Here is a 21936-nt window from a genome sequence, read left to right on the forward strand (position 1 = left end):
GAGTATGTTTCTATTGGCTATTTTCTCCTCCTGATTTTGGCCCACATTTCCTGATTTTTCAGATGTCTGATCATTTTTTATTACATGTTGGATACTGTAATGACATGTCAGGAGTATATTGACTTGAAGAATTTAAAATTACCTGCGCATTAAACTTGTGTCTCAACCACAGTGCTCTGCCTTTCTGAGTCAGTTTCTCCTACCAAATCCCATGTTGCTGAAGCGTGTGGAGAGGAATAAGGAGCCTCAGAGAGCCTCACTCAATTTTAAGCAGTGCCCATTATGGTTCATAACATAAAATCTGGAGCCAGATTGCCTAGATTTGAATCCCAACCATTCTAGTTACAAGCTCTGTAGACTTTAGCAAGTTACTTCATTTCTCTGTGCTTCATTTGCCTCTTAAATGGGGATTATAATTTAGTACCTGCTTTATAAGATTGTTGAGATAAGTAAATGTGTTGACACGTATGACATTATTGGAACAGTGCCTGGCACCTACTAATTGTTCAGTAAGTATTAGTTCTCATTGTTAATAAAGTGAAATGATGTTCTCCTAGGAGATCAGTCTCCCGAGGCGCTGTGTCCACACTGCACAACACCCTTGCCTGCCAGGCTCACAGATGTCTCTCGTGTGTGTAGGCCATATATGTGCCTGTCTCCTTCATGCCTATCTTTAGACTATGGGCTCCTCCAGGACAGGGACCAAGTCTGGGAGCCAACATCCATATGCTGCAGGGGCATAACACCCCTGTTGGCAGAAGTCTAAACCCCAACCTTGCCCCCATCCTGACACCATGAAGTTTCTCTGGCTAAGAACTGGTCCAGAACCTGAAAAATGGCAGTGTTCTTCCTTCCTCTCATCTCCTTAGTAGAAACATGGAAAACCACCTATCATCAGAGCTGGAATTTAGAGACCATCCCTTCCACCCCTTCATTTTATAGACGGACTAACTGAAGCCATAACAGGAGAAAAAGTGTAACCCAAAGTCAGACTTGTGGGTCTTCAAATAAAAACGGCGAGTGACGGGAGATGGCAAGCTTCTTTGCTGTCTGCCAGAACTGCGTCAACTCCAAGTTTCATGCTGCCTCCCAATTACGATGCAAAACACCAGTTGACAGTTCTCTCTGTCAGTCATCAATACAATAGAAGAAAATGGTTTGAGGATTTAAACCTTGTTTCTACCCCAAATTTTTCAAAATTTTGGAGGAAGGGCGTAATAAACACATCTAATCATGAATGCTCGGGAGTGGGAGTTCCGAGGACCGTGGGACACCCACCTTCTGCACCTCACTCGCTTTGGCCCCTGCCCCACCCACTCAAATCACCCAGCAGGCCGGAGACTATCAGGTACAGCCTGCCCAAGGTACACACTGAACCTGCCCAAGTTTGCATCCTACTCTGCTAACCAAAAGACCTTTGGCAAATTACATAATCTCCTTGTACCTCAGTTTCCTCATCTGTAAAGTGAGGATAGTGATAGGCACTGTTGAGCTGTTGATAGTGATTGGGCTGTTGAGTGGACTGAATGTGTCAATATATGTATAAGGTGCACAGAACCCTGCCTGGCACACGTCACTAGTGCAAACGTGGTGATTGTTAGCCATTCAGTTCACTTCAGTTCAGTTCAGTTGCTCAGTCGTGTCCGACTCTTTGCAACCCCATGAATCGCAGCATGCCAGGCTTCCCTGTCCATCACCAACTCCTGGAGTTCACTCAAACTCATGACCATCAAGTCAGTGATGCCATCCAGCCATCTCATCCTCAGTCATCCCCTTCTCCTCCTGCCCCCAATCCCTCCCAGAATCAGGGTCTCTTCCAATGAGTCAACTCAGCCATTACTATCATTATTCTTGCCTTGCTCCGCCCAGCTTCTCAGGCCTTGGAGTCCAGAAACACCCAGTCCTGTAGCCTTGTCCTTGCCTGGCACAGCAGAATTCCAGCCCAGACATCCAAATCACCAGTCATAAACAGAAAACTGGAAAGCCCTCTGCCTGTGACTTGCCTGGGGAAATTGAGTCCCAGAGAGGACCAGGGACTTTCCCAAGGTTATCCAACTGAGGTGGAATTTGAACTAGAATCCACATGTCCCAGTGTCCAGGGACCTGTCTAGGGCATGACCAGACTCCTCCTAGGCCATGCAGAGGACCTTGGTGTGACCCTGTAGGCTGTGTGATGGCTTGAGAAGGTTAAGCATTTGGTGCTGCAGATAGGGTTAGAAGTCAGCTGGCTGGTGGGACACCCACATCCACCATGGCAGGAGCCAAGATGAAGCTGAGACAAGCCTTTGGCCTCTCAGCAAGCACTCCTGTTAGGCAAAGATGGAGGAGAAACACTGATCCTCCTTGCACTGGGGATCAGTCACAGTCAAGGGCCCCAGGTGCCTGCCCCGAATATGTTCCTTCTGATGAACCTGGCAAGATATGTCTTGGGCTACCCCTGCCCTGCCCTCACCCTTTCTGAGAGACCGTGTGTTCCCAGAAGATCTCTGCCTTGGACAAGCTCCATCTGTGGGCTGGGTCCCAGGCCTGGGGGCGGTCCGCAGCCTGAGTCTGTGGCACTTGGACACTCTCCTGTCCGCACCAGCTTCCTCTGCTCCACCACTGCCTGGGGCACTTGTCCTCTGCCTCATGTTAAGTAAACCTTCACCCCTATCCATCTTTCCTCCTTCAATTTCCTTGTACCCTTTCCCCAGCCTGGTCTGGTGACCCCACAGTGACCTTGAAAGCATCTTTACTTATTAACTGTCAATTCCATCATCTCTAAGACTTTGAGGCAGGGACCAGGCTCTGCCTTTGAGACAAGGGCTTGCCTCCACCCCAAAGGCCCCGAGCAATGTCTGCAGAGGAGGTACTCAGTAATCATAGTAGGAAGGAGGAGACTCCTGGAGCTGGCAGTCATGGGGCAGGCAGAGGTCATTTCCAACTCTGAGAATATGGGCTTAAGATTTCTATTTCATAGTAGACAGTTCGGTTTTAAAAAGTAACACCCAGCCTCTAAACGTTAAGCGCTCTGGGATGGACACAGCTAGCACGGCTCCAGCAAGAAGCATGAGAGCTGGGGGTCCTTCCCAAAGGGCTTCCTGGAGGAGGAGGGGTCTGAAGAACAGTGGGAAATGTGTGCCAGGGAAGGCAAGCTTGCAGTTTTTGAGAGGGGATAGAAAGGGAAGATGACACATCTCCCAAGTCCTCCTGCCTAGAATAAGCCCATTTGCCCAGCCTCCTATCAGTTTGGAAACTCTACATTTAGAGGAGTTGTCGAGCTGCCTGGGAGGAGCTGAGGGATCTGGGCATGCATTCCTGCTAGCCCCCCAAAGTGAGGACATTTCTCCCACCATCCCCACCAACTTCGACCCCCAGTGCCAACTCCAACATCAATGCTCTATCCTCGCCAGGAGAGTGGGAGGAAGAGGAAAAAAGTGGGGCAACCCACACTCTCTTTAGGACAGAGGAAGGATCTGCATTTCTATCTGGGGTTCACTGGGGTTGGGGTGTATGGATTTCCAAAGCACCCTGGGTGCCCTGAAACTGCAAGAGCATTTGGGCACATTGATAGGGGTGAGCGGAGGGCTTCCAGCAGGTTCTCAAAGGGGCTCCTGACCCATGAGAGGCTCAGGGGCAGCACCCCAGGCCTGAATTGTCAGGTGCCCCAAAGTGGTAGTGGGCGAGGATCACTGCTAAGAAAAAAGCTGTTAAGAAATTGGAATTGAAAGGGGAGAATTCTCTTGAAGTTGGTGTGCTGGTAGTGACACACCAGCTTAGTGTAGCAATCTGGGAGTCATATGCCATGAATGGGTGGAGAGCCTTGGAATAACCCTTGCCCCATCCTGCTGCTGTGCCCTGCATCTGAGCCTTCAGTTTAGGGCTTGCTTAAAATTTCCCCTAACACCCAGTGGCCTCTGTTTTTTCACCTCTTCCAACACCTGCTCACCCGAGAGGCAGTTGGCAGGTGACAACTCAGGTGGGAAGGGGTTTGGGGTTGGAAGGTGAAATAGCACAGTGATTGGCAGGGGTGTTTCCAGAGAGCAGGGCCCAGGTTTTAGAAGATGCAGATATAATGCCACAAACCCAAGAGTCTCTGGAATGAGGTGGAAGTGGTGAGGGCATTAGAGGACAAAGGGCAACGTGCAGAGATACTGTTTCCATGGAAGAGGGGCTCTCTAGAGGCAACGTGAGATGGAGCTGTCAGCCGAGTTTTATGATGCAAATAATGGTCAAATCCAGCTTACATGGTGTCCTGGTTTCAAAGTCAGTTATGGAAAGCTGGATTTCAAATGACATCTCTGCCTCTTGCTGGGCATGACATCGAACATGTCTAAAGCTCTCAAGTAGCACTGACATATACACCATCATTTGTGAAATATATGGTTGGTGGGAAGTTGCTGTATAACAAAGGAGCCCAGCCTGGTGCTCTGTGATGACTTAGAGGGGTAGGATGGGAGGTAGGAGGGAGGTTTAAGAGGAAGGGGATATATGTAACCCTTCCCTTCTCCAAGGGATCTTCCTAACCCAGGGATCGAACCCAGGTCTCCCACATTACAGGTGGATTCTTTACCAGCTGAGCCACAAGAGAAGCCCATGTATATATACAATTATGTGTGTGTATATATATATAATTATGACTGATTCATGTTGCTGTGCAGCAGAAACCAACACAACACTGGAAAGCAATTATCCTCCAATTTAAAAAAGGGGGGGATAAAAGAGGAAGGAGAAAAAAATAAAATAAAGTTCTCTGGGCCTCTGTCACCTCACCTGGGAAATGGCACCATTAATCCACCTTGGGCTGTTGGAAGACGTGAAGAGTCAACACACATAAAACACTAGGCACAATATGTGTATTTAGTAAAGCAAAGTTTGAAAAAGCAAAGGAAAAAATGTTCAGGTTGCCTGCCTAACCCCTGGGGACCAGCACCAGCTCCAGGCAGAAAGCCCTGCAGCAGGAACAGTGTCTTCCTGCGTCTCTGCCAAGGATGACAGACAACACACCCACTGGCATCGGCAGGCCCTCCCTTGCCTCCCACCCCTCTTTATGTAAGCCTCAGAGGTGGGCAGCAAGGACCTGTGCCAGGTAGGTCAGAGGTATCTGTGGCCACACCTCACCGACAGTGTCAGGGCAGACTGGGGCGGGTCCCCACTCCCGCCCAGCCCCACTGCCTCGTCACCTGGCACCAGGGACCCTGCAGCACTGGCTCCCACACCTACGATGCCTTAGCTGAAGGAGCACAGCGAATGCTGTGCCCTGTGCCTACCAGCCCCAAGGAGGAAGGTGAACACCCTGTGGCAGCCAGATCCTCCCTGGAGGTGCACAGTCCATCACTGTAAGTCCTCGGTGGGGGTCTTCCGGCTGGGAATCAGGGGTCGCAAGAGAGATGCCAGGGGAGCCTTATCTTTGAGATGAGACAGGCAGGTCAGGCCAACTAACGAGCGGTATGGAGTGTGGGGTCTGCTGTGCGGGGCAGCAGGGAAGCCAGTAGGAAGCCACTGCCGTCAAGAGCTCCAGCTGTGCGGCTGTGTCTGTGTGCCCAGGACCGTGGGATCAGAAGGAGGCACAGCTCCCCTCCCTACTCAGGAGGTTTTAGGATTTGGGGAAGTATTTGGACAATGCCCTCGATTGAAAATATCCTGCAGCACGTAGAAGACAGGTTCTCCCTTTGCCCCCAGGACAGAGAGAGGTGAGAACCAGAACAAGAAAGGGATGGGAAAGAGTGGTGGTGGTGTTGGTGGTGGTGGTGGTAGGGGTTTACTAATAGTGGACAGGAGTGAGGAGGCTGGGAATCTGATGTATTTGCTCATCCTGGTAATTGATTGGCCCTGGGGCCCAAGGCAGCCACCTGCTGTGAGGCTGTGTTGTTCCCAATGTGATCAGAGCATGTGGGCTTAAGTGATGGTGAATTACAGACAGGTACCGAGGCCGGGAACCAGTGAGGTATGCCCTGGAAGGAGGGCAGTCGCCCCAGACCTGGCCAGGCCACAGGGTGACTCACTCTGTATCTCTATTGCAGGGCGCTTTGGTGGTGCTGGGCCTCTCTGGGGCTGATGCGGCTCTCCCAGGGGACACCTGAACAGGCTCTCTGAGGTTCTCGTTCTCTCCGGGGTGAGCTTGCAGGGTGTGGCCACTTCTCGGGGACAATGCCAGAGGCACTCCTGCTCAGGTCTGCCAGCTCCATCCTGAGGACCGTGTAAGGAACAAGGATCCTACCCCCTCCCACCTCCTGGCTCCCACACTGCCTTCCAGGAAGGAGAGTTCTTGGGCTTGGCAGGGTACCTGGACACCCAGACTTGGATTGGGACTTTTCACCTCATTTAGTAACCCTCCTAATCTCACCAAAGAATTTCCTCCTACTTATTCACCAAAAGATTCGTGAGAGCCTAAGCACTACATGTATCCTGTTATCCTCACAATAGCCATGGGATTTAGGCAGAAAACTTGAGGCTCAGAGAGGTGCATGACTTTCCAAAGGTTGTACAGGAAGTAAAGTGACTTAAACACAGGCAGGCCAACTCTGGGTAAATCTGAGTACTCTATTGTTTCAAGAAAGCATTTATGGAGTACTTAATGCATACAGACCAGAGTGCTGAATGGGAAGAAAGGGCAACAGAAATAAATAGGAGCTAGATCTCCATCCATGAGGGGTTCACATGAAAAATGAAGGCTCCCCTTGACTTAAATGTCACACACATAGTGACGACTTGAGAAGGATTAGATCCAACCAACATTTACTGAGCTCCATCTGCCTGCCAGAGAGCACTTAGGGCCAGAGGACAGGGTTGAATCAGGCATGACCCCTACTCTCAAGAAGCTTCCCAAGCTACGGGTGGCCTTCAAAGCCCAAACCTGCGTGTTTGAGGGCTACAAGGGTGAGAGGGTGTTGGGAATCATCCAGAAGGGCTTCCTGAAGGAGGAGCTGAAGGAAGCTATTGGCAGGCTCTGTTTTTAAATGATTCCCATCAGATCTTCTGGAAAGTTAGGAGGAGAAAGGAGAGCCAGTTCAGGGAAAGGAGAGTGCAAGCCCTCCCAGGCGCCTCTGCTTACCCCCCACACCGCACAATATACCTGCTCGTACGTGCCCTCGAAGTGCTTCTTGCTCCCCATGCTACTACAGGGCAGATGCTGAAGGAGTTCTTGCTTCTGTGAAAGTAAGTAAGGCAGGATGCTCACAGTCCGTGTGTGTGAACTGGGGCTGAGAACAATTTGCATCCTTGTGCTAAGTTGCTTCAGTCACGTCCGACTTTGCAACCACATGGCCCATAGCCCACCAGGCTCCTCTGTCCATGGAATTCTCCAGGCAAGAATATTGGAGTGGGTTGCTGTGCCCCTCCTCCAGGGGATCTTTCCGAATCAGGGATTGAACCCACATCTCTTATGTTTCCTGCATTGGTAGGTGAGTTCTTTACTACCAACACCACCTTAGCGTCCTCATCAGGGATCTTTTTCGGATTTTCCTCTTTCTCCAAGGAATGGAAAAGCAGAGGCAAGTCAGTCCCCTTGGGCCGTTCTCTCGTCGTCACTGTCATTCTGCTACTTAGGAACTTTCTCCTGTGACACTGAGCTAAGTTCTGGAGTGCCATGTTCCAGGCGTAGTGGAGGGAATACTGTGTTCCTCACCTTCGACAGGCTGCATGGGTTGACTATATAATATTCACACTTCCCCTGTCACAATGATTTGCCAGCCACTTGTGATTTCTGGAACAGCAGCAAGAATCAGTAGGGGCCCAGATTGCTCTTGAGGAGTCAAAACAGAAGGGATTTCTCCCCATATCTCTTTTCTTTGAGGAAAACATAAATTCCACTTTGGAAGCCATCTCCTCTGACTTAACAATTCTAACAAGCTTGGCTATTTTATTTACTAGTCTGCTACCGGAAAAACCTCACAGAGTAGGAGGGAGGTGAGTCACTGGAGGCCAGCACAGTGACAGTGGCACGAAGTGGCCACTGGTGATGCAGGCAAGGATTAAAGACTAAAGACAAGCATGGCCAGCAGCGACACGTGAGGCAGCAGCCACCTCAGGAAAGGACAGGTGGCCCTCCATGCCCTGCAGTTTGACTCACTTCTGTGTCACGACCAAACCGGTAGATTTTGTTACTAGCATGACCCTGGGTGAGCAGGAAAAAGTCATAGGAAGGTTCAGCACATTCTGTTTCAGTCGATGGAAAAGGGTGCCCTCCCCTTAAGGGGACTAAATCTTGAAGGTTTGAGCCAAGGGGCAGAGTACTCTTTACTCATTTGGATAATTAGATCTTGGCCTTGTCTTGCTGCTGCTAAGTCGCTTTAGTCGTGTCCGACTCTGTGCGACCCCATAGATGGAAGCCCACCAGGCTCCCCCGTCCCTGGGATTCTCCAGGCAAGAACACTGGAGTGGGTTGCCATTGCCTTCTCCAGTGCAGGAAAGTGAAAAGTGAAAGTGAAGTTGCTCAGTCGTGTCTGACTCTTAGCGACCCCATGGACTGCAGCCCACCAGGCTCCTCCAGTCATGGGATTTTCCAGGCAAGAGGACTGGAGTGGGGTGCCATTGCCTTCTCCTGGCCTTGTCTTAAGCATGCAATATTCTTCAGGCCCATAGAGGGCTGAGTAAGACCCTCCATGGGCCATCCTCAAGGGGTTCTCGTCTCGCCAAGTACAGGCAGGGGGACAGGATCCACCCTCTTCTTGAGGGAGGGTCGGCTCAGGACACGGGAGAGGAGAGGACAGCAAAGGCGACTGAGTCACAAGAGGTTTGCTGCTGCAGTGGCGGGGGTGGGGGGCAGACGCTTCCCGAAAGGCCCCACAGGAAGTTGCTTCCTACCGTCTCTCCTCCCCATAGACTGAAGGAGGTTCTAATCTGATGGTTAGGCTGGGCCCTTGGCTTCCTGAGGTGTTCCTTCATTTACTGTTTGTTTAGCTATTTTAAAACCAGAACCGGTTTATGCAAATTTGATTAGGTGGCAGAAATGCCGCCTGTACCTTTTGATGGTGGGGATTTAAAAACAAGCTTGTTTGTGAGGCAGCAGTTAAGATGGTGGGAGATTATAGCCAACGATGGCCTTGGCCAGTGTGGGGGTGGCTACCCAGCGGGTGATTTCAAAAGTTGATCACTTTAAGCAGGCAGCCCTATCTTTTGAGGGCAGGGACCAAGATAGAGCATGGATGTTATACCGAGTTCACGGGATACCATCCTCCACCCCCAGACTCTCAGTGTGGGACCCTCAGCCTAGTTGGGTGTGTGTGCCCCAGCTTGCCCAGTAATTGCCTGAGCCCAGAGCTCAGGGGTCATTTGGTGACATCACAGTCTTCTTTGCCCCAAAGTGGAAGCAGCTTTTACTCAATGACCCAAGAGAGTAGTGGCAGTGACCAATGATCCAAAGTCACAGGACACGTCCTACGGTTTTCAGAAGCCTCTGTTTCCCTCTGCTGGCACAACAGGCCTCATCCCAGAAGCACGCTTTTCAGTCCTTCTGGCAGCCTCCTGGAGCAGGTTACCATAGCAACAGAAGGGCTGCTCCAGCCTTGTGGCCCAGCCTTGCTCACAAAGTTCCCAAGAAGGGGACCAGCCTGGCACCCCACTCCTTATCTCCCTCCTCCTCACCCTCCCCCTTTCAAAACCTCATGATGTCTTTTGCTTTCAAATCTATCTCAGGTTCTTAAACAGACTACCGCCAGGTGGGCCTGAGTGTGTTCGCAAACTCAGTTTGAACCTGCGGTACCAGCAAGAAGTAAAAGCGAATGTGAAAAGCAGGTAACTGAGCCAGGTGCCTGGGAACTGGGCAGGGATGGGACCAGCTCCACTCTGACAGACAGGTGGGACTCTGAAGCCAGGGTCCTGCCTCAGGGCTGCCAAGACCAGCTGCACAGGTTACACACTGCACAACTCCAGGCTCTGTTTATATAGCCTATCACTGTGACACGAGTCCCCAGAGTTGAGTAACACCATAGCCTTGTTTGACCCTGAGGTGAATACTGAACCCCATCTGCTCATCCACCCAGAAGGTTGAGGTCTGGCCAGATTCCTTCGAGGAGGAATCATGCGAAAGAGCATTGAGGCTGAGTATATAGCAGAGGCCCAATAACCCCGTGGGCTGTGTTGACCAGAAGATGATTCATTGTGCAGGGCCACCAAGCCTTGAAGGCAAGGGGATCTAGACCAGGAGTGAAGACAGATGGCAAGAGCCCCAGGTTTCCCTGGTCCCATGCCTCTCCTCTCCATCAGGGAATGGACACAGGGCACCTTCACAGACACCACTGGGAAGAGGGCCTCATTTGGGGGCCAGCTTAGGAGCCATGAGAGCTGTAGGAATGTCCTCAGCTCTGCATGAGCGTCTAAGAATGGCTGCTCTCAGTGCCTGAGGGCTGGTGGGTATGGGAGTGAGGGACTTGGAGGCACCTCCCAATCCTCAAACCTTGCAAGCTGGACTCCAAGCATGTCCTTGTCCAGATGGGGACACTGAGCCCAGAGAGAGTCATGTGCGTTCCCAGGGTCACACAGCAAATTAGAGTAGAGCAGGGCTTGATTTTGCTTTCTACTGAGCCCTTAGAAACTGAAGGGAGAGCGTGGCATGGGGGTGAGGTTGCTGCTGCTGCTAAGTCGCTTCAGTCGTGTCCGACTCTGTGCGACCCCATAGACGGCAGCCCACCAGGCTCCCCCGTCCCTGGGATTCTCCAGGCAAGAACACTGGAGTGGGTTGCCATTTCCTTCTCCAATGCATGAAAGTGAAAAGTGAAAGTGAAGTCGCTCAGTCGTGTCTGACTCTTAGCGACCCCATGGACTACAGCCTCCCAGGCTCCTCCATCCATGGGATTTTCCAGGCAAGAACACTGGAGTGGGGTGCCATTGCCTTCTCCGGGGGGTGAGGTTAACTCCTGCAAATAATAAGGTCTTGTCCCCTGAGCCCCCTAGGATACAGCGATGCCAGTGTCACCCCCGGGGGTGCTCGACGCATTCTGGGCTGGCATCGAGAGCCCAGGCCAGCCTGTTATTTTCTAACAATTGTTTCCCCCTTACCCCTCCAGCTCCCTGACTGATGGGCAGATGCTCTCCAAAGAGCCCCTAAGCCATGCTCTCAAACTCTCGACCCCAGAGAAGGTGAAAGATGCCCAATTGAATCCTCCAGGTGAGCTGGCTGGGAGGCTGCCGGGCAGGACTGGGTGGGCGGGACAGGGATGTAGCTGTACTGGGAGTGCTGGAGGGGGTTAACAGAACACTACGAAGCAACCCAGGTGACCCACAGGACAAAACTTGGGGGGACAGGCCAGGTAGATATACTGATCTCCACGTCCCCAGGGACCCCACTACATCCCTTCTCCTTTCACGGCCATCAGGGCCAAGCTTGATGGAAGTTGGTGGGAGGAAGGTTTTTCTCTTCAGGAAGCTTGGGAAGAAGAGAGGTCAGCGATGGAAAGACACCTGGGGCCTCACGTGTTGGGTACCTGGGATCTCGGCTTGGGGTTGGTAAAGGAGGAGAGGAGGCCCAGATAAACAAGGCCTTGGAGTTTCCAAGTGGGTTGAGGCAGTTTCTTGCTGGGCCAAGGGGCAGGCTAGCCGGCAGTCACTGGCAGAGTTGTTTTTGAAACCTTGGGAGGCCGCGTGCTCTTCTAATGACGTTTACTTCCAGATAATTGCACCTTGAGGGAGGCATTTACCCTGGCGAGTCATCAAAATGATAGTAACAACACGGCTTTTGTTCACTTTTATTGGCTGTACAACGATATTGTAGCAACCGTGGAAGTTTAAAAAAAGTGGAAGTGACCAGTGCCCAGGGGAGCGGGTCACTGCCTCCCCGGTTCCGAGATGTCCTTGGGACGGCCCATTGTTGCCATCATGTCTCTGGTCTGTGTCAGCTGCCCGGGGATGAGGTCCCTCAGAGGTGCTGGTTTTCTCAGAGCTTTCCCAGCTTCCCCCAGAGAAGCCAGGCTTAGGGGTAGGTCCCTGAGGGGGGTTTGGGTGGGAGCTGGTCAGGGAGATAGCAAGTTGACTTTTAGGTGGTAGAGTCTGGACTGGTTGAGTATTTTGTAGGATGATCTCCAACGTGGGTACGCCTGGTGTCTTCAGACAGGGATTGTGGGTTTAGGGGTAGCAGGTGGTAGCATTTGAAGTGTGACTGGCTGGGGAGGCCAGTTCTAAGGGTCCCCGAATGGGGCAGTAAAAGAGGCCAGAATTGGGGACAGGAGGAAGGAGAAGGACTGGGGCCTTTATTCCAAGGTCTCTTCCCTCAGCTTTTCTTCTGACCTGGGTTTCCTGGGGAGAGGACAGGCCTGGTGTGAGGGCAGGGAGAGAATCAGGACCTCTCTGCTCTGCCACAAACTCTGTCATGGACTCGAGGCAGAAACTGGGCCCGGATCACCATGCTCCTCATTGGTGAGGAAGCTGAGACTGAAGAGGTGGTAACGCCAGCCCAGGGCTCTGGATCCCCAACTCCCTTGCTGCCTGGTGTCCTGGAGACCAAATGCCACTCCCCTCACCCTGGTGGGGCTCGCAGCTGCCCCCCGCCCAGGCTGGGTGTCTCGGAATGGCTTTGGCAGGGATCTGGCCTGTAATGTGTACTTTCCTGGACTCTGCCTCTCTGCTCTTCCTCAGAGATGAAGAAAGACTAGGAACAAGGAAAGGATTGACTGATTTCTTCTTCTTTTTTTTTCTTTCTTTTATTTGACTGCTCTGGGTCTTAGTGGTGGCATGTGGGATCTAATTCCCCAACCAGGGATTGAACCCAGGCCCCCTGCAGTGGGAGTGCGGAGTCTTAGTCACTGGACCATCAGGAAGGCCCCAGGTTGACCGATTTTTGAGGGGAAGCATTCGAAAGGCACCAAGAGAGCCCAGGAGAGGGGCCAGCTGGGCCCAGGCAACTCCAGCATCTCGTCCTGGGATTCAGGGCAGCTAGCTGACTTGCTCTGTTGCTGTGTCTCACCTCTGGTAGGTCCCATTGCCTTGCTCAGGCTTACTTTCCTGACTAGAGAATTCTGTCTCTGCAGTGCTCACGCAGCAGCTGTCAGCACCTGCGGAATGTGCACAGCAAAGCCCTGGAGCTCAGAAGTCTTGGCTGTGGGTGATGGCTTTGGTGTTTTGCAACTTGAAGGGCAGGAAGGGAGCTAAAGTGGTGCAAGCTGGGTGTCCTCAGAGCATTCGGTGTCTGGAATGTTTCCAAGAAGAAAGGAGTAATCTCCAACCCCGTTGGGTGTAATTGCTTAACCTGAGTTAGTACCTGGCAGCCCTGCAGCAGTAGGGCAGAAACTAAGCAGATTTCAAACAGGTGGGTAGGGAATCCCAGAGAGGGTCCCGTCAGCGAGGGCTGGCAGCCAGGGGCCAGGCCAGAGTGAGGTGGGGGCAAGTTACCAGCTTGAATGGAGGGGTGGGGAAGGAGGAGGCAACTGTAGGGGAGGCAGCGAAGCCATTCAGATTTGCCAGGACTTCCAAAAACTGTGGGGACAGCCAGGCTGGGGGTGCATCTGGACTCCCCATCCTTCGTGCAGGGCTAGGCTGCTGGGGATACTGAGGTGGACAAGTTTCTTTCCTGCCCGCCAGGAACTCCTAGGCTGAGGGCAGACAGGCTCTGGGTGAAGGACACACTGAGGCTGAAGAAGGAAGGCGTGCTATCTAGGAATTGGGTGATCAGGGTGGACTTCCTGGATGAGGACAATTTCCAACTGGTCTCAGATTTTTAAACTCCCCTTAGGCCTAGGCCTGAACTGAGTGGTCTGCCCTTGGGAGTTTAGCATCTAGAGCTGGGGATTAGGAGACAGGGACAATCTGGGAGGGACTGAGGCGGTTTCTCAGCACAGTTGCCCAAGGGACCCCAGGCACAGGGTCCGAGGTCAGTGCCAAGCCGACCTCATTGACTCCCACAAGCCTGGCCCGTGGGTCATGCTCTGTCCATTTCCATCTTGTGCAGCCTCCAGGGTTTTGAAGTGTGGAGGGGGAGGCTCTGGAATGCAGCTGCACTAAGATCCAGATTCACCACGGCTTGAGTGCCCACTGGGTGCCAGTCTGGCCCTGGGTCTTAGTTTCACAATTCCCCAGAGGCTCCAAGAGCCCCCGCCTTGTGTGGAAGAGGATATTGGAGCAGCCACACATGGGGAGGGGCCTCAAAACTGCCATTTCCATAAAACTGAGAGAGAGCAACCATCTGCACCAAAGACTGTTAGGGAGAAGGTTTCAGGGGATTATGAGATGGGTTAAATCCCCACACATCTGCCCCCGTAATACGAGCAGCTTTTGCTAGGCTCGGTGCTGGGCTTCCTGGGCGGCGCTAATGGTAAAGAACTCACCTATCAATGCAGGAGACTAAGAGATGCAGGTTCAAGCCCTGGGTTGGGAAGCTCCCCTGGAGACCAGAATGGCAACTCACTCCAGTATTCTTGCCTGGAGAATCCCATGGACAGAGGAGCCTGACGGGCTACAGTGCACAGACTCACAGAGTCGGACACGACTGAAGCCACTTAGCACAGGCTCTGTGCTAAGGGACTGACTTGCATTCTTTTATCTTCTCTTCATGGCAGCAGTAGAGTAGGCACGTCTATCAATCTCATTTGGTAGAGGAAACTGAGCTCAGAGAGGTTCCGTGATTCTTCTCAGAGTCACACAGCTAGTAAGATGTGAAAATCGGAACTGGCACACTCCTCTTTGGAACTGTTTAGGTGGGGTCCCCTCCTCTCCTGCACACCCTGGCCAGCCCCTGTCTCCTAACTGCGGAGCTGCAGCCTCTCTGGGGAGCTCTTGGAACCTTGCCTGCAGGATTCAGTGTTCACCTGAGTCTCCTGAAGTTCCCAAGGAGCTGGCGGGTCCTTGAACTGTGCTCCCCAGGCTGGGCTCTGAGCAGCCCAGATGGCTGTTCTCCCGGGAACAGCCCCACTGTGTCAGGCTGCAGAGCTGCGGGGATCTGACCTCCATACAAAGGCAGCCTTGTGCCGAAGCTAGACATACGTTTTTTCCTAGCCCTTTCTAAATTGAGCAGGAACCCCAGCTGGAGCAATGCAATGTCAAGACCACAGGGAGGGGAGGGTGTTCAGGGGGAGCAGCTGCTGGGGATGGGGCTGGTAGAAGTGCTGGTCAGCCCTATTCCCCACACCCACTCTCCCTAGGCGATTCTCACATCCACAGGGGAGCTTTGAGCTGGAGGTCAGGAGGCTGGGAACTCAGCCCGGCTTGGTTTCCAGGCCTCTCTGTGTCCCACGCTCCTACCCTCCCACACGTTTCAAGGGCAGACATGGTGTTTCTGCTGGAAAGAGCTCAGGGAGCTCAGAGCCTGTGGTTGGGGCAGGGAGGGCTCCTGGAGACAGTGTGAGGTAGAAGATCTGCTATCATTTCAGCCTGAAGCGAGTGTAGGGAAAGGTAAGAAGGACTTCGCAGAGGTCAGAGGAAATGGGAACACGTGGTAATCTTAACCTTTACAGTCGAAAAAAGCAGAGCCTCTGGGGATACTTGCAGAAAACTTACCTTAATGAAAATGTCCAGTTCTGCCAATTATAGGTGAGCCTGGGGCTGGATACACTGCTGTGGCCTGGGCAGGCCTTGACTTTAATCTCTTGCCAGGTCCTGAAGCCACCATGGCCTCTTTGCCTTATATATCCCCAGAGTGTCTGGCAGGGGTAAATGGGTTCCAAAGACTCTTAGCAGAGGATCCCTGTGTGAAGGGGCATCCTCCTGGTGCTTGTCACCAGACGGGCCTTTGCAGCAGAGGCTGTGGGATCCGGTACCCTGAAGGGAGGTCTGTCCTGGCTGGGGAACAACATGGGTTGATCCAGGATCAGAGTCTCCCTCCTCCTGCTTAATCTGCTTCATTCTAAGGCCTTTCCCACAGGTTGCAGAAAACACTCCGGGTTTCTTCTCTTCACTCTTGCTCTCCTGTTTCGACCTTTCCCAGTGAGTTAGGAGTGGCTTCCTCTGCTGTTTAGAAGCCTTTGTTCCAGAGCCCCAGAGAACACAGCTCCCCGCCTGCTCAGTCACCCTCAGCATAAAGGGCGATTGATAAGATACAGGACTGGTCAGGCCAAGAGGAGTTGGAGAAACATGAGAGGGAGGGAGGGAGGGAGGGGGAGAGAGGGGGAGGGGGAAGGCAGTACAAAGTGCAATCTAGGCCTTGGGAAAGCCCACCCCAAGACTCAGCGGACACTCTCTGGATGTGTGCTTAAGGCTATTGGTCTAACTGTTGGTTGCCTTCTAGAATTAGGTCTGATTTGGCTCTTGGGTGCCTAACTGGGTGACAGGGACCTTGATTGGATCCTGGCCATGTTTTGGCTATGATGACAGCAGTGAGCTTGGCCGGGCACAGGGCAGACCTATGCCCCTGTTGAGTGTCAAGACAAGGAGATGGGGACAACTATAAGGGCCTGGCAGCCCATTCTGATTTCTTACATCTCTGCTATCCTCCAAGGACTCACTCCCGGGAGGCAGGCTGAGAGGTAATACAGCAGCCCTGAGCCCCTTCACGACCCCTCCCTCCTGCTCACTTCTGAGCAGGTCACTTTGTGGCAGAGGGTCAGGGACCCAGGCACCACTTTTCTCTTCCCCAAGGGAACAGACCATGGACCCACAGAGCCTAAACCTCATTCACTAACCAGCCCCCTGGCTCCTGAACTGGTGCCTTGTCCCAGTTCTGCCCCTAACCTGCTGTGACGTTGGCCATTCTTGCCCACTCTGAGACTCCGTTCCTTCTCCTTCTGTGTGCTGTGTGTAGGAATGCCCTGCCTCCACTTCTCAAGGATGCCCTCCCCTCCCCCCAACCCTGAGGTCTCAGTCGATATCCCTGCTGGGCAGTGTGTGTGTAGTTTTATTCATTCTTTTGGCAAACATTTATTGCAAGTCCAACACTTGCATCAGAAGTTCAGAGTCTAGTCAAGAAGGCCAGAGAGCTATTTCTTGAGCAGCCAAAATGTGCTAAGCTTTTTAACAACATTACTTTGATGCAAATCTTTTCAGTTTTACTTATGTATTTTTATATGCACTTTTATTTGCTCCTTTTTTTCACTTGAAATTATATTGTGAATATCTCCTTGCGTTATTAAATATGTTGTAAATACTTTGTTTTGATGACTGCCTATGAATCCATGATATGGCTATACTCTATCGAATTTAGCCAGTCCCCTATTATATCGATTGACACTTTTACATGACACAGTGCTCTTGCCACAGTACAAAGGCCAACTCTTGTCTGTTTATTTATTACAAATCTTTGCTACTTCATGTTCTTTGATTTCAGGAGAAACCCAGGTACATAGGAAGGTAGGTGAGTTCAGATGGTTTTAGTGGATGGAGGTGACCGTGAGGACAGGCAGGGAAGAGAGGAAGCTTAGAAAGTGGCTATGTGGGGGTGGGGTGGGGGTGGGAAGAAATGGACTCCATGGTTCCCTACTCCAGTGGCAACCACCACTGTTCAAACCCAGCCTCTCTGTGCCTGGCTGAAACCACCTGCTTCTCTCTGCTCCCTAGACCTGCTAGGACTCCCACCACCCCATGATCTCTGCAGGAGGGGCCACGAGGAGCATTCCTACGGGGCCCTGCACGGTGACCTCATGGTCCCTGTGCAGGTGTGGGCTTCTGGTCTCATCGCTGTGGCCAGGGGAGTGGGGCTTCATAGGCAAGGGACCCTTCTGACTGCTCTGCCCACCTCACTGATAGCTAAGACTGGATCTTCCAACATGCTGTCCAGAGACTTCTCCTCTGACAGAGATGAGATTGGGAGAGGAAATGGTGTGAGCAAAGGCCCAGAGATGGGGATGCATGAGAAGGGAGGACGGATGAGGCACCTCAGGCAGCGGCACTCATCTGCCTTCCTTCCCATCCATTCCTAAGCCCAAGGCCACAGAGCTATGGTGGACTCAGGAGGACACTGGGCAAGGCTGGGTCTTGCCAGCCCTACCTAGGGGCGCTTAGGACAGAGGTTCAGCCTGGCATGGGCTGCTGGAGCAGGCACCTGCTCTGGAGGCCCACCTCTCTCTATGCCTGGGCACCAATGTGTCCTGCACCACCCTCAGGCCACCTGGGGAGAAGGGAGGCAGGGAGCGAGGGGCAGGCCTGGGTGCCCTGGACACAGTCATTTGGTCCAGCCCTCTGATATCGGGATGGGACAGAGGCTGACTCTTGCTTCCCTGAAGGCCCCCTGACCTCTGCTCAGAGCCAGGCGTCTGTGATCAGGACCCAGGGAGGAGTCAGACCTGCCTTGGAGAGCCACTAGCCTGATGGGAGAGGCACATTCGACCAGGACTCCGCCTGCAGTGAGGCTTGGGCACTGAAGTCCTCAGTGAGGGGGTTGCACTTGGGGCCTGAAGGGCAGGAGAGGGCGATGTGATGGAAGAAAGGTGTTCAAGGCAGAGTCACAGCCTGGGCAAAGGCATAGGGTGGCCAGGAATGCAGGGCACTGGGAGCAGTTCAGGCTGGCCATGTCAAGGTGGCAAAGGCTGGCGAGCCCTTCTGGGGAGGGCCTTCCTTAGAAACCACTGTGAGGGCATCACCCTGTGGTCAAGGGGAGATGTGGGAGGCTTTGAACAGGTCAGATATGGGTTAAGAAGGGTGGTTCTGGGAAACTCTGGAACGTAGGAAGAGGAAGTGGCCAGAGATTATGACTGCCTAAGGTCACTGAGCCTGAGCTTGAGCACAGGACTTGGGTAGGAGACAGGACGGTCCTTTTGCAGGGGAGGTGTGGGTGCTGAGGTCAGCCTGGAACCCTACTGCAACCCCAGCGTGGGTTTGGGAGTCAGACCGTGGGTGGGGATCCCAGCTCTGCCAGCTGTGGCTTAGCCTTTCTGAGAGTCATAGAGTGAGCTACAGCACAATATGGAAGGTTGTTCAGTGTGAGGTCACACAACCAGATGGCACGCAGCCCACTTGGCACAGGAGGGTGCTCGGTAAACGGGAGCTGTGATCATTTTAACTCCTTCATGGGAAGGACAATGATGGGGCCTCTCTCTGGGAGGCCAGGGGCAGGGTAGACCCCTTCACACCAGAGTCTCCTCTTCTGGTGGTCTGGGGGTTCCGACAGCTGAGCCTGTGCAGTAAACGTGGAGAGAAAGGGCCAGGCCAGAGCCAAGCTGCCTGGTCACACTTCCTGAAGGGCGTGGTTCCACCAGAGGCCAGGGCTCTCATCCCTGTCACAAAGCAACCAGGCTAAGAGGAGACTGAACTCACAGACCAACTGCCTTTCCTTCCCTTGTCTGTTCCTTCTTTTCTTCTTCTAAGAAGGAGGTGAGACAACTTATCCCTGAATCATAGGCACCATGGATAAAAAGAAAGGTGTGTGTGTGTGTTAGTTGCTCAGTCGTGTCTGACTCTTTGTGACCCCATGGACTGCAGCTCGCCAAGCTCCTCTGTCCATGGGATTCTCTGGAGTGGGTTGCCATTTCCTCCTCCAGGGGATCTTTCCAACCCAGGGATCCAACCAAGGTCTCCTGCATTTCAGGCAGATTCTCTACCACCTGAGCTAAAAAAAAAAAAAAAAAAAAATACAAAAACCCAATGCAGCAAAAAGACAGAACCATGTATTCTGTGGGAGAAAAGGAACCAAATAAAGGAACTTTATCCAAAATAGCCATCAAAATTTAAGTGCTTTTTTCTTCAGATGCAGTAAACCCACTTCTAGAAATCCATCCTTAGGACAGCCTAGAACAGGGCTGAAAGCTGGAAATCACTTGAGTATCTTTCAGTGGGGAGGCTGTTATGATATGTACATTATGTTATGAAATTGATATGGCCAATGGAGTGTTATGTAGCCACACACAACGAGGGAGAGAAAGATTTTTTTTAAGTTAAAATCTTTTGTTTTACTAGATTTTTTTAATTTAATATTAATTTATTTGGCTGCACCGGGTCTTAGTTGCAGCCCTTGGGATATTTCACTGTGATAGGTGGACTCTCTTGCTGCAGCTCGCCAGATTAGTTGCTCTGCAGTACATGGGAATCTTCGTTCCCTGACCAAGGATTGACCCCATATCCCCTGCATTGCAAGGCAGATTCTTAACCACTGGACCACCAGGGAAGTCCAGAGAGATAGATACTAATGTCGCAAAAGCTAAAGATGGGTGATTTGGATAATGTTTGATTGGGTCCATACAACATTTTTTAAAATGTGAGCAACATTAAAAAATCAAGTGATTGTACTTTAACACCCAGATTTCAGGTAGCTCTTGGTTTCCATTCCTCCTGGGCACCAAATCCTAGAGCCAAGGAGCAGCTGCCCTCTTTAGAGGCTTGTATCCCCCTGCCAGTCTCCGCTACTCCCTGTTACCTCCCTGGCCCTGAGTCTGGGGTCGGGACAATGGTCACTGCCCTTGTATTACAGCTTCCCTTAGCGAAATATTGCACAATTCTCTGTTTTTGTCAAAAACAGAGAAACAAAAGGCAGACTACAGGAGCCATGTGTCTCAAAGAAAATGAGAGGGAGCCTATTTCTTTGTGAAAAGCAAGACTGTGCCTCTGAGTTTCACTTGCAAATCCTGGGGCAATTCATTTATTTATTGTTTAGTATTATACATTATTTATTATTGATGTTGATACATTACCCACCTGCCCCCTGTTGGCATTTTGGGTTTGCTACCCTTGATTACTTTACCCTGAGTAAAGTTGCTCAGTAATGTCCGACTCTTTGAGACCCCATGGACTGTAACCTACCAGGCTCCTCTGTCCATGGAATTTTCCAGACAAGAGTCCTGGAGTGGGTTGCCATTTCCTTCTCCATGGGATTTTCCTGACCTAGGGATGGAACCCGGATCTCCAGCATTGCAGACAGACGCTTTACCGTCTGAGCCACCAGGGAAGACCCTTTACCCTTGATTAATACAATAGTAACATGATTCTTTTTTTTTCCCCTTTGGTTAAAAAGATAACAGCCACAAAATTAAAATGAATTCCTTGTACATATATTTGTATACACAGTGCGTGTGTGTGTGCTCAGTCGCTTCAGTCGTGTCTGACTCTGTGCGATCCCATGGACTGCAGCTGCCAGGCTCCTCTATCCATGGGATTCTCCAGGCAAGAATACTGGAGTGGGTTGCCATTCTCTTCTCCAGGGGATCTTCCCAACCCTGGGATTGAACCCACGTCTCTTAGGTCTCCTGCATTGGGAGCCAGGTTCTTTACCACTAGCGTCACCTAGGAAGCCCCTGTATACGCAGGACACACACCAAATGACAACAGTGATTACCTAGACTTAAGGAAGACCTATCCATTTTTATATTATGTACTTCTAAGGTTTCCTGTTTCTTAGAACAAACATATAGTTTTGTAATTTTTTAAAAAAAAGGTTCACTTAAAAATTGATAAGTGAAAACTCTTGGCTGAGGGAAACTTTCACAAGAGGTTGTAAGACTTATCTCTCATTATCTTGGCAAGCCTGGGGGAACAGGTAAATGTAGTGGAACCTGAGCAACTAGAACGCGCACAGGAAAATATACCTTTTCTGTCCTAAGCACCAAGAAGAACCTGTACTAGGGAAGGGAAGACAGCTACCAGCTACTGGAAAGTGATTGCCAGACTCTGGGCACTCTGGTTGGGCTACCTTACAGAATTCTCGTGCCAATTTGGGGGGTGGTGTTAGCATTCTTCCTCCTTTTTTTTTTTTCTGGCTGTATCTCATGTCTTGTGGGATTCCCAACCAGGGATCGAACCAGGGCCCTTGGCAATGAAAGTGCAGAGTCCTAACCAGTAGACCACCAGGGAATTTCATTTCCTCCCATCCTTCCATTTTTAAAAGCAGTTTTGTTCAGGTGTACATTTGCCCTTTGTAAATGCAATGATTTTTCACTTTTTCATTGAAAAAAGTCACCTTTTCAATGATTTTTTAGCAAATTTGCAAATGTACCAGCCTCATTGCAATTCAGTTTTAGAACATTTCCATCACCCCAAAAAGACCCTTGATGCAAATTTGTGGTCACTCCCCATTCCCAAGTCCCAGGCTACCACTCATCTGCTTTCTATCATTTCCACCTTTTCTGGACGTATCATAGAAATGAAATCAGACAATATGTGGTCCTTTTGGCT

At 51.5% G+C, this 21936-nt stretch overlaps 1 protein-coding gene across 2 annotated transcripts in view; it reads left to right on the forward strand.

Moving 5' to 3' along the window:
* Positions 1-21936, forward strand: part of ACSBG1 (acyl-CoA synthetase bubblegum family member 1) — a 59242-nt gene that overhangs the window by 16783 nt on the left and 20523 nt on the right. Inside the window, exons 1-4 of one of the 2 annotated variants that reach the window (XM_086364032.1) lie at positions 5076-5318; positions 6003-6179; positions 9616-9714; positions 10986-11086. In XM_086364032.1, coding sequence (XP_086220158.1) covers positions 6130-6179; positions 9616-9714; positions 10986-11086 — 250 coding nt within the window. In that variant the 5' untranslated portion in view covers positions 5076-5318; positions 6003-6129. Of the gene's footprint in view, positions 1-5075; positions 5319-6002; positions 6180-9615; positions 9715-10985; positions 11087-21936 lie in introns of those variants that run through there. The other variant, XM_086364031.1, reaches the window with a different exon arrangement.

The sequence above is a fragment of the Bos grunniens genome, chromosome 21 (genome assembly GCF_055505025.1).
Source record: "Bos grunniens cultivar Pamir isolate PY7600 chromosome 21, Bosgru_T2T1.0, whole genome shotgun sequence".
NCBI lineage: Eukaryota > Metazoa > Chordata > Mammalia > Artiodactyla > Bovidae > Bos > Bos grunniens.